This window comes from Pseudopodoces humilis, chromosome 7 (genome assembly GCF_049639895.1).
Source record: "Pseudopodoces humilis isolate 2021_Gansu_Grassland_sample_001 chromosome 7, ASM4963989v1, whole genome shotgun sequence".
Taxonomy (NCBI): Eukaryota; Metazoa; Chordata; class Aves; order Passeriformes; family Paridae; genus Pseudopodoces; species Pseudopodoces humilis.
The window spans coordinates 27,822,678-27,838,531 of NC_142206.1; the positions used below are offsets into that span (position 1 = coordinate 27,822,678).

A 15,854-nucleotide genomic window follows, 5' to 3' on the forward strand; every position below is an offset into this window, starting at 1 on the left:
GCAAAATGGCTGTAGAGGGTAAGGTGGGGCAAGATGTTCCCAGCATGCAGAATGCTCACCTGTTCTTGCCAGCACAGTATCATGAATCACCTGCAAATTCCTGAAGTGGGCCCCACTCCTCTTCTAAGGCTTGACTGACAAGTTACCTGAGCTTCTTGCCATTCCTGCCCATCACAGTGAAGCTCAACACCATGGGTTAAGTTCCCATATTTGATATTGCTTTTTTGCTCATATTTCTTATGGGAACAATTCAGAGCTTCAGTCCAATTAAAACCAGTATCATCTATTTCCATTTTAAGTTGTAAGGATTTCTTACACTTCTTAAATGAGGCACTGCACTTTGCTTGGAGAAATACAAGTACACCACTGCATATGGCACAAACCAGGATCTGTGTATTCACCCACTCCTGGCACAGCTTCATAACAGCTGCAGCCCTCCTCCACCATCCCACCAGCACCACAAGATCCTCTTCTTTTGTGGTGTAGTCTGGGCTCCTTGTAGCTGAGAGTGAACAAATTCTGGCGTTAGTAGAAGATGTCTATGGACTGCAAATTCAGGATGTGTTCCTCCCTTTGACAAAAACCCAGGAAGACAGAGGAGCAGATGGATCACTGCAGCCAGTACACAATGGTGTAGCATTCAAGCCACCTCAGAAATGCCCTAACTGAATGTTGCTGGTCTGGGTCTTGGGCAGGGTGTGATTTTGTGCAAAGGACTCAGCTTGTTTTACAGCCTTCAGTACAAATGGAAACCAGATATGTAAATGTCTTGTACAGAGGAAAATGGATGCACCACTGAAATATCAAATCTCTCTGGAGTATCAAAACAAACTTGGCTGAAATCACAGCAGGGGCCAAGCACACCCTCCCTCCCAAACAGCTAAGGTCATGGTTTAGTATTGGCAGCTAGACCTGTCTGTAGTGAGAAGGTACCAGCTTTTATCTTCCAGGGCTTGTGCGTGGCTCAAATAAAATACATCAAATTAATAGTGGGTGTGTTTGAACTCTGTATAGTGCCTTTCATCCAGAAGGGTCCCTAAGCACTTTCACAAAGAGTATGCACAAAGATCACTCACCCACTGTGCCCTCACAGGGGCAAAAGGAAGCTGCCATCCTGTGCCAGCAGCACTACACAGCTGTGCTTTCAGGAAGTGAAGGGTAACTCATCAACTAGAAACAATGAATACTTACCCCATAAAGGAGCCCTTGTGCACAGAGCAGACTGTGCAGCATGCGGGTTACAACTTACCCCTTACCAAACCGGGTAAGGTACCACGATGATACCAGGAGCAGATGAGGTGCATTCCCGCCTGCAGCGGCGAGTCAGTGCATGCTCCGTGCAGGCCATGCATCCGGCCCTCTGCAGCCCCAGCTGTGGACACTGGCTGGCTGTCACACCAAGGGAACAATCACACGGCAGGCTGCAAACATGGGCTGCAGCCCCTTTTGATGCTTCCCATCACCTAAGTAATGCAAGTTCCTTTTCTCAGTACAAGCCAGTGTAATCACTGGAGTAGTGAAGTGAGCACATTTTCTTTTCAAGTAAAATACCTTCCAAAGATAAAAATAACCCTTTTCCCAGATGTCTTTTCTTGATGCCAAATCTAAAAAACTTTGGAAACCATTCCTGTATCCCTTCCCTTCTTGCTGTCTGTTCTGATAGCCACTTCACCCGTGTTTTAGTGTATCATCTTTTTATACTTTCCACTTTTTCAACCACTATTCTCTACCAATAATGGCTTAAACCTTTGTAATTATTGCCAGTTGTGAATACTTTCCATGTTCTCAAAAGCTGTGATCTATTTATGCAAGCTGGTAAAACTGGGAAAGTGAAAAAGTGGGAAAGGTGGTAAATATATGACAGCTTTATGGGATTATCAAGGAACCAGTTAAAAAGATGACATCGGGCAGCAATCCTTTCGTAAGCCTTACACCTTCTTCACTGCTTTCATGGTTACTATTTATAATACATCACAGTGACACAGCTGTGCAAAACATCACATAGTTCACCTGAGAAAGATAAGATTCCATCAACACATTTCAAATGTCTGACACCACACTCATGAATTAAGAATAGGACTGAGTTTGACTTGGACTCTGGTTCAACAGTACACAAACCAAGAAGACATAAAAAACCAACATGAGTAACAGTGGCCAAGGGATAAAGCTCAGGGTCAGGAAGATGGGGAAGCAGCAGCAGGGAAAAACAAAAGTGACAACATGGAGCTGGGAGACAGCTGAGAAAATCGAGGAAGGGACAGCCAGGCAATCAGGGTAGAAACTAAAGCTTTCATAGGTATATAATGCAAGAGATACACATGGAAGTTAAATTAAACATGCAACTGTAGATTTCTCTGGGCACTGAACTGGGATGTATTTACATCCTGAGACAAAAATTGTTCAATATGAAATTACCAAAAGATACCAGAAAACTAAAGCAAAGGAAATGCTACCATGATAATGTCAGTTTGCATCACTGCAAGGAGGAGGAGGAGGGCATTTTAGGCTCCAGACAGAAGGCATCTTGGGCACTTAGCATGATAAATACATTGAATACAAGATCTCTAGTCATTCTTGTTTCTGGAAAAGTTATCCTTGCATGAGAAACTGGCTCCAAGGATGTCATGTGGGACTTTGCCTACAATGCTTCTGGTGAGAATACAAAACCACTAGACTGGTGCTGCTAACACAAGGATGACAATAGCTCCTGCTTCCCAGCTTCTCCTTCTGCCTGTGCTATGGCTAATGAAGCTGGGCCAGTCTGTCAATTCAGTTGTTAACCTGTGTCTGGGAACTGAGACAATCTTCAGTCTTCATTGACATGCTATACAAAATGTTCCATCCAAAATGTCCAGGTTTCTTTGAAGAACGGTCTTTTGAAAACTTTCATTCTTACATCCTTAATCTACACTCTACTTCCCACACAGCTTGAACACAGACCATCTCACCCTTCACCTTATTTTCTTTTAACACTGCCTTGAGTTTACACAAGAGATTCTTTGCTTTCTTCAGGTGAAGACCTTTTCCAGTCCAGGAACATAATGTGTAACAGTGTCCCACATCTGTCAGTTCAGCCAGAATTTGTAAAAATTCTGCCTAAAGAATAGATCGCTGCTCTGGTCACTCTCTTGTCCTTTAGAGCACAAAGACTGAGAATTCTTATCCTCTCAGAAGTGGTAGATGTGGGTGTGCCTTTTGTTCTTAAAGAAATATCAGATGGGAATAAAATCCAGAGGTCTCACCACTGAGTCACCACCTGAACACTGAGTCAGAAATTTTAATACCTGTTTTCTTCCAGGGAAAATTTCTTCCCTGGAATATAGCCATTTTAGGAAAGTTTGAATTCAAGTTTGGGTATCATGACCCAGGCTTATCTAAGTTACCTGCTGAGGCTGGTATCCATAGGTTTAATCCCTGTTATTGCTGAAGCACCCATTGCTGTTTTTAGAGATAATGCTCAAGATACAAAAAAGGACCCCCCCTCCTATTTCCTCCTTTATTAAATGCAAATGGCTACCAGTGCAAGTTAGGCAGAGACTTGGTGGCTTCCTTTGTGAGGCAAAAAGCAGCAGTAGTTCCCCTAAATGTACTCATTAAAATATATTTTCTTTCAACACTTGGCCCTGAAGGATCATCTCAGCTTATGAGAACTAAGCTTCTGTCTATCTGATTATTAAATAATTTCTAAACAGACAGGAAACTACAGTGGTTTAAACAGCTAGGCTGAGACTGCAGGGCTAAAAATAGTATAGCAGGCTCCTTTTAATTAGTAAGATGATGAAATATGACAGAAGAGAGAGATGTAGATATATGGATTTGTGTGTATGTGTGTCTTTAAAATTAAGTTATTACCTCAATACTAGATATTATTTATAACATATATGATACATGGTGTCTGATTTTTATGATGCCATTTATCTTCACTTGGAAGAGAAGACAGGCTAACTCTGCTTTCATAATGTCAATCCTTGTTGTATTCAAAAGGAAAATTGCAATAAGATAAACCTGCCACCATGCACAGTGCCATCCTTTTTTAAATGAGGGGGATTAGTAAGTGCTCCAAAGCAATAGACCATCAGCTCTGCAACTCCATGATACTGACGGTTCCCTAGGGCACCCTGGAGAGCATGGAAGAGACAGCCTAGAATTATACCTTTATTCCAGAGCATGGGAGCCTGGCATAGGGCCACAGGGGTCAGGTACTGTGATGTTAATCCTACCACTGTGCTGCCTATGTATTTTTGAGGACTCTTCAAAACCTGAAAAGAGGAAAAAAGATATCTGCCACTCCTCTGCTCCAGAAGCAGTGGGCAGCATGTGCCCTGTAGTGTTCTGCTCCACCATGCAGATGTGGCCCTTTGATGCTCACCAGATGACTGATGATCATGTTTGGTCCTGGGACCAATAAGCTGCCATGAAACACATGGACATCACAGCTTCAGACTCACTCAGGTGAGTTGAGGAGGTTGAGGGTGCCTGGCCTGTTGGGAGCTGGATCAGACAGGTGTTCCCTTGCTCCAAGGGGGACCCAGACAGGCACTGCAAACCATGCCCTTTGGTACAGGAGGCCAAACCCCTTTTGGCTATTGCACTAGAGTGTCAGCTGATACCTCATAAGGACCTGGAAAAAAAAGGTGAACCATCACCACAGTGAAAATTGCCCTATCAAAATCTTGCTCTTAGTGTCATGCTTAATGTGGACCAGATAGCACCTGTGCTTCAGAAAGATTTGGTGCAAAAACTCTGTGCATTCATTAGTCACGAGATGCCTTCTGTTGTTCAAAAGTATCAAGCCAAGGAAGACAAGACAGTGGGTCTTGAAGGATTTGAAGACTGGTACAAAAAAATTATGCAAAGCCCTGTTCTCTCTTATTCCCTATTGATCTATGTGGATGAAGGTGAAAAGCCCCTGGTTGGCTAGCAGAACTTCATGGTGTCTTGCTAAAATATGTCAAATGGTCTGGAGCTAACCCCTGTCTCCTCCTGAGTTATGACTGAGATGAGCAGGAGCCCTGTGGGTAAAACAACTTCCACTTGCTCCAAGTCTGTGCTCCCAAAACCAAGTATACAGCTTTCCACCCAGTGCAGGAGACCAGTTTGGGAGCACTGAAAGATTTTTCAGGGGTGGGGCTTAACCCAAGTAAGAGACAAAAAGCCTGCAATACTCTTTGCAGTTTGTCAACACAAAGCTTTACTCTTTCTCTTTTCTGCATTTTTTCCTATCTTTGTCAATCAAGAGACGGTGAGACCCAAACAAGCGGAACAGGCAAATTTAGAGAGTCTGATTTTTTTCACTCAGGTGGAGACTCCCTGTCTAAGATGCTGGACATGTCTGGTCTTCTGGCTACAAGTCAGCTTTCTCTGATATTGAAAGCAACATTGTAAGGAAGGGCAAAGTTCCTTTGAGCAAGGAAGGGATCATGAACCTCTACCTCCATGCTCCTACTCTGGCTCTATGCCACCTGCAATGTTCCCCAAAGCTCCCCAGATTTTAGTACAATGATGTAAAAGGAAGGGCTCTAGAAAAAAGGGGGTCCAAGAGAGCTGGTCAGTATTCAAGCATTACTTCTTCCAAGCTCAAGACCAGTGTATTCCCATAGCAAGAAATCAAGCAAAGGGGGCAGGAGACCCCTTTGGATGAGCAGGGAGCTTCTAGAAAATCTCAAACAGATTCTGGGATGTGGAAAAAGGAACTGGCCACATGGGAGGACTAAAGGAACAGTCAGAGTATGTGCGGATGTGACAAAGAAGGCCAAAGCCCATTTGGAATTAAGTCTGGCAAGGGATATGAAGGACAACAAGTGTTTCTATGACGTCAGCAGCAAAAGGAAAAATTGAGAAAATGTGTGGCTACTGCTGAATGAGATATATGTCCTGATGACAGAAGACACAGAGAAGGCCCAATTACTGAATGCCTCAGTTTTTGGTGCTGAGGTTGGGAATCCGAGACTTTGGAGGTAAGAGAGGAAGGCTGGAGAAAGGAAGACTTCCCCTTGGACACAGAGGGCTGGGTTAGAGCTTGGCTAGGTAGACTTATGTCTCATAAACTTCTTTACATTGAGGGTGGTGAAGCACTGGAATAGGCTGCCCAAGGAGGCCGTGGAGTCTCCCTCTGGAGACAGTCCAAATCCATCTGGACACATTCCTGTGTAACTTGCTGTAAGTGACCCTGCCTTAACAGGAGTATTGGACTAGGTGATCTCCAGAGGTCCCTTCCAATTGTAACTATTCTGTAATTCTGTGATTTCCCAAAATGATGGGTCACATGCTATAACCAAATCTGAAAATTTTTCCAGGGGTCCACTGGCCCTCCCAGTGACAGACAGAGAAGCGCAGTCTGGATGTGGCCCAGATCCACAAGCAATTAATAGTTCAGTCAATCTGAGAGACTATTTCACTTCAATTATGGCTCCTTACAGCAAATAAACTTTTAGCTTTTACTGGTTTTGAGATTTCTCTTACAGCCATCATTGAAAATGTGACCTCATACTAATCTGCCTGCAAAATAGGCTCAGTGCTCCTCCCTTAAGAGAGTCAAACTGGGGGTCTGTTCCAGCCAAACCTTAAGCATACACTTTATCATGCCTGTTCAGGGCCAGCTTGAATATGTGATCCTCTCATGAGCAATGACTAAAGCACAGTGGAGCTCTGGAAGTATGGACTGCTGAATTGCTTCACTCCTATACAGTCGGGGAGCTGCAGTACATTTTGGAGAACTAGAGTATACAGAATTAACTTTGTCTTAATTCAGTCCCCTGAGTATGCTATAAAGTTCTTACTTTGGTAATACTGTCCTTTGAGGACATTATGACATGTCAGTGTAGTGACTATTTTCTCATCAGATGGCAATGACAAACTGCCATAATGCAAAGTATAAAAAATTCAGACTCTTCCTAGCTCTGGTAACTACCATGCCATCAGAAGATGAGATTTTATGTCTGTATTAAGAGAAATTAAGATAAAAATATTTACAGCATGCTAGCCAGTAAGACAAAAATGAACTAAAATGCCAACCAATCTACTACAATTTTCTTTACAGCTACTTACATTCTAATCATAGCATCCCAAATTTAGCTTGTCAAGTTACCCTTCAAATCAAATGCAAGAGAAAAATCCATCTTTGGCTGTGCAACTATAAACCCAGCCAGTCTAGTAAAGTGAGAGTTACTCTTCCACGTACTTGGCAAATCTGGGAGTAGAATTTACCACTCGGTGTAAATATTTCTGCATAGTTTGTTTTAAAAAAAAAATTAAAAAATCTTTCCTACTCCTCTCCCTGGCAGACTCTTAGAAAGTAGTAAATATGCAGATGGGCATAGTGATATATTTTGTATCAACATATTTTAAATGTGTGCATATGCATTAGCTATATAAATACATTCCCCAGGAAGTCTGCCAGTGGATGTACTAGAAAGCCTTATATGTTACATTTGGGTTTGCTTGCGCAGTAGCACAGCAGTGTCAGGAAGAACTGCTCTTGGCTTATTTGCTCTACAGCAGCTGACACTTACCTGCACAGCTTCCTGTTTCTCTCAGGATGTACAAAGGTGCTATATTCATATGCCATGTGTGTGTATATAGCATACATATAAATACACATACATATACACACACATGCAAGAATGTCATGGACTCATAGAATGCTTTGGGTGGGAACCTTAAAGATTATCTAGTTCCAACCCCCCTGTCACAGGTAGGGACACCTTTCATTAGACTAGGCTGCTCAGAGCTCCATCCACCCTGTCCTTGAACACCTCCTGGGATGGAGCATCTGCAGGTTCTCTAGGTGGCCTGTTCCCGTGCCTCACCACCGTCACAGTAAATATTTTTTTCCTAACATCCAATCTAAACCTACTCTGTTTTAGTTTGAATTCATTCGCCCTTACCCTGTCACAACATGCTCTTGTAAAAAGTCCCTCCTGTCTTTCTTGTAAACCCCTTTAAAGTACTGGGTGGAGACAATTAGGTAACCCCAAAGCCTTCACTTTTACAGACTGAACAAACCAAATTTTCTCTATCTTTCCTTGTAGAAGAAGTACTCTTCCTCTAATCAACTTTGTGTTCCTTCTCTGGATTCTGTTGATGTCTTTCCTGTCCTGGGGACTCCAGAGCTGGATGCAACACTCCAGGTGGGGTCTCATGAGAGTAGAGTAGAGGGGCAGAAACCTCTTGCACAACCTGTTGGCCATGCTGCTTTTGATGCAGCTCAAAATACAGCCTGTGCTGTCCAGTATCCCTGCAACTCCATCAGCAGTATCTGCCTCTGGTCCCGCTCCCTCTCCCTCTCCCTGCTTTTCCTGTTCCATAGAAAAATTGCTGCACAGACAGATCCCTGAATGCAAGTGGGGAAAGCAGGTCTTGCCCAAGCTCTGGACAGACCGGCTGGAGGTTGGAGACTGATGAAGGACAAAGAGGGAGGACATCTGCCCGCTGCCCTTGAGGTCCCGCTGTCCCCTTGTCTGAAAGGTTTAATAGCGTCATGTTTCTTGCTGTGACTGTGCTCCTTTTCCGGTATCAGTATCATGAACAAGGCAAAGGGTATCGCACATGACTATTTACATGAGCACTGACAGATGGGGGCAACGGAGGAAGTGGCTGCAGTGCTGTGGGTGGATATGTATGCGACGCTATCATTATCCATGCACTAGAGAACCGTACGGATACTGTTGCAATGGAGCTGTGAGAACCATGCTCTTCTACTTCATTGTGCAAGGAAAAGCCACAACAAACACTGTAGTGGGAATGTAGCAAAAGGGCAACTTTGTGTTTAATTCTAGAAAAAAATCAATTTGCTTTTGCAATGACAATAAGCTAGAATGAGCATTAATGCCATTTCTCCCCCCACCCCCAGCCCCTTCTTTAGAGCTACTATTTAGATGAGCTATGTTATTAAGAGAGAAGCTGCAAAGATGCTAGCTGCAAAAATAAAGGATGAAATAAAAAGTCAAGCATCCACATTTCCCCCAACTGAAAATGAAGTTCTGAGGAAAGGAAGGAGGGAAAAGAAAAGAAACTTACCACACTGCGAGTGAACTTTTCTAGAGAAGTTCTACGACCTTGCAAATTCTCTGGCTTAACAGGGAAAGAAGTAGGGAGATAAAAAATACAGAAAAAAACCCCTTCAGCTTAAATGCAGTCTTTCAAAACAGCAGCAAAATATAAGGAAGCAACAAGAAGAAAAAGTCATAAAAAATGTAAAAAGCAGAAATCAATGTTTGCAACAGCAAACATAAGAAATCAAAATGCCTTAAAGAATGAGAGACATCACTACTTTTACTCTCAGAGAATGTCACTTTTCCCCTGTGAGTTTTTTGAATGGTTCATATATGTCAGTGTCTTACAGCTGTTGGTATTGATTTCTTGTTCACTGAATTTTCCTTCTGTTACTGTTCAAGCTAGGAGCTCTGATTCTGGTTAACATCTGCCAAACAGCTATCAGAGGCTCCCATCTACTTGCATAGAGAGATGAAAAAAACTACAGTAGCTTTCACAATATTAAAAAGCCATATCTGAGTGAATACAGCACTGGAAGAAAGCCACCACTGGACTCACTGCCACTGAACCTACACTCTTCTATTTATCCAAAGAGTAGAGCCAGATTTCCAGTAAGTTTGGCTACATCAAAACACAAGGCAGCATATGCACATCTTTGCAAGACAACGGAAAGATACAAACCAGTTTGGGATACTGATATTTTTTTACCTGGAGTACAGGACTATTCATATGCGAGAAGATATTCAATTGTACTGTGAGAAAACAAGGGTTTGCATCGTGGCTTTATTAACATATCCCAGAGAAGGTTGCTCACTGCAGCACCTTGTTCATTTGGCACAAGGGAGATCTAATCAACACTAACAAGGAGGAACTAAGTAATTTATTGGCACGTTTGCTGGAATATCTAAGAGAAAATAATTGTTGTAGAGAAGAGAAGAAACTCAATGCTACAAAAGAAAGCTCACTGCAGTGAGCACTGCTGATTTCCAGGAGAGAAGCTTATTTTAATGTGGTAAGCCAGCAAAATGGGGGTAGTAAAACTGCCATGAAGGGAATAAGAAGCTACATGTAAGTGAAAACCACAGTAACGATGGTGCATCACAGTGCACTGGAAACAAGCACTGCACTGGAGAGGCACCTACCTGACGTACCATCTGCCACAGATTCAGCTGCAGTAACAACCCCCAGACAAAGGACCAGTGCAAAAATCAGATAGAGAAGACATAAAGAAGCCAAAACCATACCAGATAAATTGAATAAGAAGTTGTGTAGTTGAGTCTAGGCAAAGACTTTTTATTCTTCTGCATGTTTATCACAGCTTTCACAGCTCTCTGATGTCTACAAGGTTAGTCTTAAGCATCCCGTGGAGAGATGGGGCAGATTGTCCCTGCTGCATCACCAAATATGAGATCAAAACGTAAGGCCCTTTTAAGACAAGCAATATTCTTTTCCCAGAAGAAAGAAACAAGCAACCTCCACACTTACAACCATTTGAGAAAGCCAAACAATCAGCTCTGATGTTCCAAAGTGCTATCAAAAGTGAAAGCTAGAGGCACATCATTTTAGCCCACACAGAGGATGGACCCAAAGGCCTCAAAGCTAGTACAAAGCAACACAGCAGCCTTTCTGGTTGGCAGACAGGCAGTGATGTACTGCCAGTCCACTGGTCCCCAAAGGAGCATTTAACATGCACTAATCCAAGGGTTAGTTGCCTCTCCTTGCATGTGAGAGGAGAGGAAAGGGGAAAGAAACATCAGCCTCACTCTTTGGCTGAATATTAGAGCCATGCAAGTGCTCAGAACATCAGAGATTCCCTCTTGGAAGTAGCCTCAGTGGTGTCCCTATACCCCGAGGCAGCAGAGGTGACAAAGAGAAGCTGCATTTCTGCCACTTTGGCTGAACATGTCCCACTGAGCTGGACTGAGGACAACAGTGCCCAGCTGAGCACTGGGCCTCTGTGCTGGTCCCCTGCAGGGGTGGTGAGACCCACTAGCAGCCAAATTAAAGACACAATTTCAGGAGGAGAAATACCTGAATAAAAGACTGAGTGTTCTGCAAGGCCCCTTGCAGGCACAAGGCACTCGAAGTCTGCAGCAGGACAATGCTGCAGGCTGGAAAATCAGTGTCTGACCCAACTGCATTTTGAAGTAGAGCTCTGGTGTGCACTGGAATCAAAGGAAAGTGAACTGCTATACAGGCCACATTGTGCCCCTGCAGTCACTATCAAAATTTAATATCTCTGTTTTTTTCTACCAGCAAGGTGATGCATCTTCCCATCCAGCAGAAAGGCAGGATGGTGGTTTTCAAAGATGAGCACCTTTGTTGAGGTGCTGAGAGCTTGTCTGGTGCAGGGAGACCTAAACAAGGCTGTTTGCTGCCTACCACAGCTGAAGACGTGGGGAAGCAGCCACACAGAGCAGTGTCTCACAGAAGCGCCTTGCAAAGCACGGTTTGCAGTCACTCTGGTTTGCAGTCACATTTGGCATGGCAGTGGCAGGCTGGGACTAGCTGGATGCGTGGAAAGCTCATCCCCATAGCATCCAGCTCTGAGTCAAAGCATGACATTTTCTAGTGAAATAAAAAGCAGCTGAGGCAGGCTGGCTGCAGAGTGATGAGCTGGCTTGAGCAGTTTGAATGTCCGTGGGTGTGGGTGCTGGCTGTACAGCTTGCTGGCTCTTCCTGTCTGCCTGCCCGTGTGGCTGGCCATGTGCCGTGCAGGGAATGCCTGCCCACAGCTCTGCAGCACGGGGCTGAGCTGGGGAGGCTGCCTTGCACACCAGATGAAGGAAATTTAAAAATAACGAAGTGAAAAAAAAAAAAAAAATAGAAAGACCGAATCACACCTATCTCAGTCCTGGGAACAAGACCTGGGGTGTGGACCCTGGAGCCATTGCCTGCTGCAGCAGCTACAGCAGCCTTTGCACAAACATACACTGTGTGTGCAAAGGGGCAAAGGCAGACAAACACATGTGCATGACATGTCATGCAGTCCTCCCAGGTGCAAAAAATGCAATCTTTGCCAGTAAATACACCAACAGACTTCATGAGCTAATGGCAAAGGACATATGCATTTGGATAAAATATGGAACAACCATCCCTGCTGCAGATGAAAATCTCTCAGCCCAGGCAGATACAGAAAAATAGAGCTCACCATGTAGAAGCCATTCACTAATTATTGACTGGCTTCTCCAAATTTTTTTTTTCTCATGATTAATCATTTACCCGACCATCCAAACTTTAAGTTCCTTTGTGCAGATTCTACTTGTGTGGAAACTTAGTAGAAGAAAACTTAAGAAAACCAGCTGACACCGATTATTAAAAGTAATTATGAGAAAATTGCTCAGCATCTTTACAACATTAAAGACAAGTCCTGGCACTGAGTCAAACTGGCCATGTGTGCCCTGATGGGGCTGAGAAGGGGGCATAATCTGCAACAGGAACCTTCCTGGACAACACAGAGCACAGCTGGCATGGTGGGTCTGGTTAAAAGCAATGCTTCAAAAGGTCTGTGCTAGAAATGGAGCCAGTTCCTCATGGCATGAAGCTCCTAAGTATCCCCTTGCTGACAGGGATCTGAAAAGGGGTAGGAAAATACATATAGAAACTCAATCTTCTGAACATAAGATCTGCAGAATTCTCTACCTCCCTCCCTCCCTCCCTCCCTCCCTCCCTGGATTTATTTTGTTGGCTACTGAATCCTTTTTTTTGGTATGAGACTGGGATGTGAAGTGCGGTTTATTTTGAACTTTAACTTGGTGAAAAATAATGTGTTCCAGAAGGAATGGCATCACATAAAAATAAAGGATAATAATATCCCTGACCCTGGGTTCAGAAAAGGCCAGGAGTAGATCCTGGGATTCTCAGGCAGTCACATCTATCTTTCCAAAGTGAGAAAGCAAAGGGGCATGTACAGTGCTTCCAAGTGGCTGGAGTCTTTTGCATATACTGTGTGTTCATTTGAATATGATCACAGTGAATTCACACTTCCCTGAACCAGCTGGAGAGCAAAACAATGCTCAAAACCAAGAAAATACCAACCTGTTCTTCCCTCAGTGCTGCAGGGCTCACTCCCATGGCTTCACAGCCTGTCTGCACCTACAGCTGTGACTGCCTTCCCAGGATGCTTCCCCTGCCTGTGGGCAGGGCTGGATGGCAGGAAGCCACCCCATGCCAGGCTGACACAAACACCAGCACTGTGACAGTTCAGCTGCTGCTTCAGCTAATGCAGAGATGCCAACCACTGTCATTGTTTCACCTTTACAGTGAATAATGGAAAGCACCTTGAGGTCTTTTCTGTTCCTTTTGCTCCTTTCTCTGCAAAAATAACTAGCAGCGCATGTGTCTGGCTGCTTCTAACCATTAACAAAAGTTCCTGTGCACTTGCATCCCCTTCCATGGTGCACTAACTAATCTACACTGCTTTTTCCCCAGAGAATAAACCCCTGCTCTGCAGCAAAGTCACCCTGCCAAAATGCCTCCTTGTCTTGACTGAGGAGGTTTGTCACAGCACTTGTCCTGACAGATGGATCATTGCTGTCTAAGGACATCCAGCCACCATTTTGGCTTCTGTGGAGAAGGGCTGGAGGGCAGTGCAGCGGTGATAACCTGCTGTAAGTACCCTGCAGCAAGGTGCATTATCAGCAGAAACAGGAGCAGGTCAGTGCTTGACTGTGCATAGCACCAGCAGGATGTGCTGCATAGATACACAAATAAAACACAGTGAGTTGCTCCGGGATCTCAGCACATACAGCCCTTCCCTCTCGAGCCAGACGCTTTCAGCAGATCCGTGATTTCTACCTGCTGCAGGGAGGGGGCTGGGAATGGAGACTCAGAGCTCCAGTTGGGCTGGGCATATGGCCATTCCTCCTGAGGAAAGAGCTGTTGATCTCATCTCTCCTCCAGCCTGGCAGGGAGGAGGCCTTCTGTTCAAGGCAGAAGGCTACACCCAGTTTTTCCCCTCTGCAGCTCACTGCTTCCAATCACACCCTTGCTGGAGGCCAACCTCATGTTCCCTGCTGAGCACCATGAATCTGCAGGATTGAAGCCAATGATACTGTGGTTACTTGTAATAATGACACTGGGAAGAACGGACGAAAAACCATCTAAAACAGATTAACAAAGTATGTATGTCTGGTCTGTACACAGCCTATGTCTGCTGTCTTGCATCAGTTAGTGGTGCGAACAATATGTTCCCCTCATAATTCTGTCATTGTATCTCAATCCCAACCCATGATTTCGTCTCCTTCCTTCCCGAACTCCATTGCTGTACTCCCAGAGCAGGGAGGGAAAGCTCCCACATCTGTGGTTATTGTATGGTGCAGAAGAAAGTAACTTTTCAAACTTACAGTATTTTACAAATACTAGAAATGTGAAGTAGGTTTTGAAGCACTAATCAAGCTTTGGCATCTCTCTGCTGAGCAGGTCACTATTATTATTGCCCTTTGAAAAAGAGGAGGATATAGGGCAGGCAAGGTTGAACTTTTTTTTTCCCCAAACTCACACAAGAAATTAAGTGGGGCAACCAGGGAAAACATACAGATTTCATGGTTCCCAGTTCTGTGCTCTAGCCACACAGTCTGCTTTTCCCTTTTTCCTGCCCTCTCAGTTTGCCAAAACACAGTGCTGGAGGGCAAAAGATCTCAAATGACACAAATCTATCCACAAAACATTAATGTGGGAATCTGAAGTCCATAGTTCATTTGCTTACTGCAAGCAACTCTTTTACCCCCCCGTCCATTATGCTATGCTTCTGATAGAACTTATTTTTAGTAATGAAAGTAAGCTATGTCATATCAGTGTGATATACAAGCCATGTGAGGATAATGACTTAGGGGAAAGACAGGCCTCAGAGAGATGTACTCATCACAACTTAAAGAACTGCAGTGAATTTCTATTCACATCAGTAAATCCAGGACTTTGTTTGCAGGCTCTAAACCAAATCCTCCATCCATGCAGGCTCTGATATGTCACTGGGTTCCTCTTTTCCTTCCCTTGCTTTCCAGCTATTTAGAGGAATTTTAAAAGGCTCCCTCTCAAAGCTGCACCAAACATCCTAAAGATAGGACCATGCAGCTCAGCACACAGAAATGTCATGTTCTTTCTATCATCATCTTTGTACCTACACTGTTTCCAAAACATTCACTTGCCCAACACAATGTAATGTGGTTGCAAAGAGCTTTTCAGACTCTGGAGTAACACCAACTCCCCTCCTGCATAATGTGAGCCTGGTGAACAGAGCATCTACACAGATCTACTCCTGCCTTTTTCGTGCCTTCCTATGTTTACTCATGCACCCACAGCTCTTTCTAAAAGGAACTTGATTCTTACTTTCACGGCTGCGTTAACATGACACCAAAACCTGCTCCTGCGGCATTTTGTAGGGGGATGAGGATGTCATGCTGACACATCCAGGGCTTGATCTGACAGCAAACAAGAATTGCAAAAAAATAAACCTTTGGTTTGAATGGGTTTGGCTGGGAGTAGAAAGCTCTCCTGGCTTTCAAGCACATGAACCCTCACGTGTTCAACAGAGACTGGGGAGTAGGGGGGCCGTAAGCCGCTGTGGGTAAGAAGATGGCAGAGGCTTTTATGGTTTATATCATCAGAAGACTTTGCTTCACACCTCCTTCATTCCCCAGTCTCTGAACTATGTCAGGTCTAACCCTTCTAAATGTAAGCAGCATTGGTTTATGCTGTCTCAGACCAGACATTTTGAAACAGAAGGCTGACTGCTGCCCTCCACTACCTTTTGCTAATCCACCTGCCAGTAGTCTCAGGCACAGCAGACAGAGGGGCTTGTCTCCTTTTGTCACCATATGCATGCTTTTAGGGCACACAATGACAATCAGGACAAAAATACC

General features: G+C 44.2%; 1 protein-coding gene across 4 annotated transcripts in view; it reads right to left on the minus strand.

Moving 5' to 3' along the window:
- Nucleotides 1-15,854, minus strand: part of RGS6 (regulator of G protein signaling 6) — a 262,870-nt gene that overhangs the window by 10,015 nt on the left and 237,001 nt on the right. For 3 of the 4 annotated variants that reach the window (XM_088057285.1, XM_088057286.1, XM_088057287.1), the window contains one exon: nt 9,019-9,072. The exons of the other annotated variant lie outside the window; for it this stretch is intronic. In XM_088057285.1, the coding sequence (XP_087913411.1) occupies nt 9,019-9,072 (54 nt within the window). The remainder of the gene's footprint in view (nt 1-9,018; nt 9,073-15,854) is intronic. 4 annotated transcript variants of the gene reach the window in all.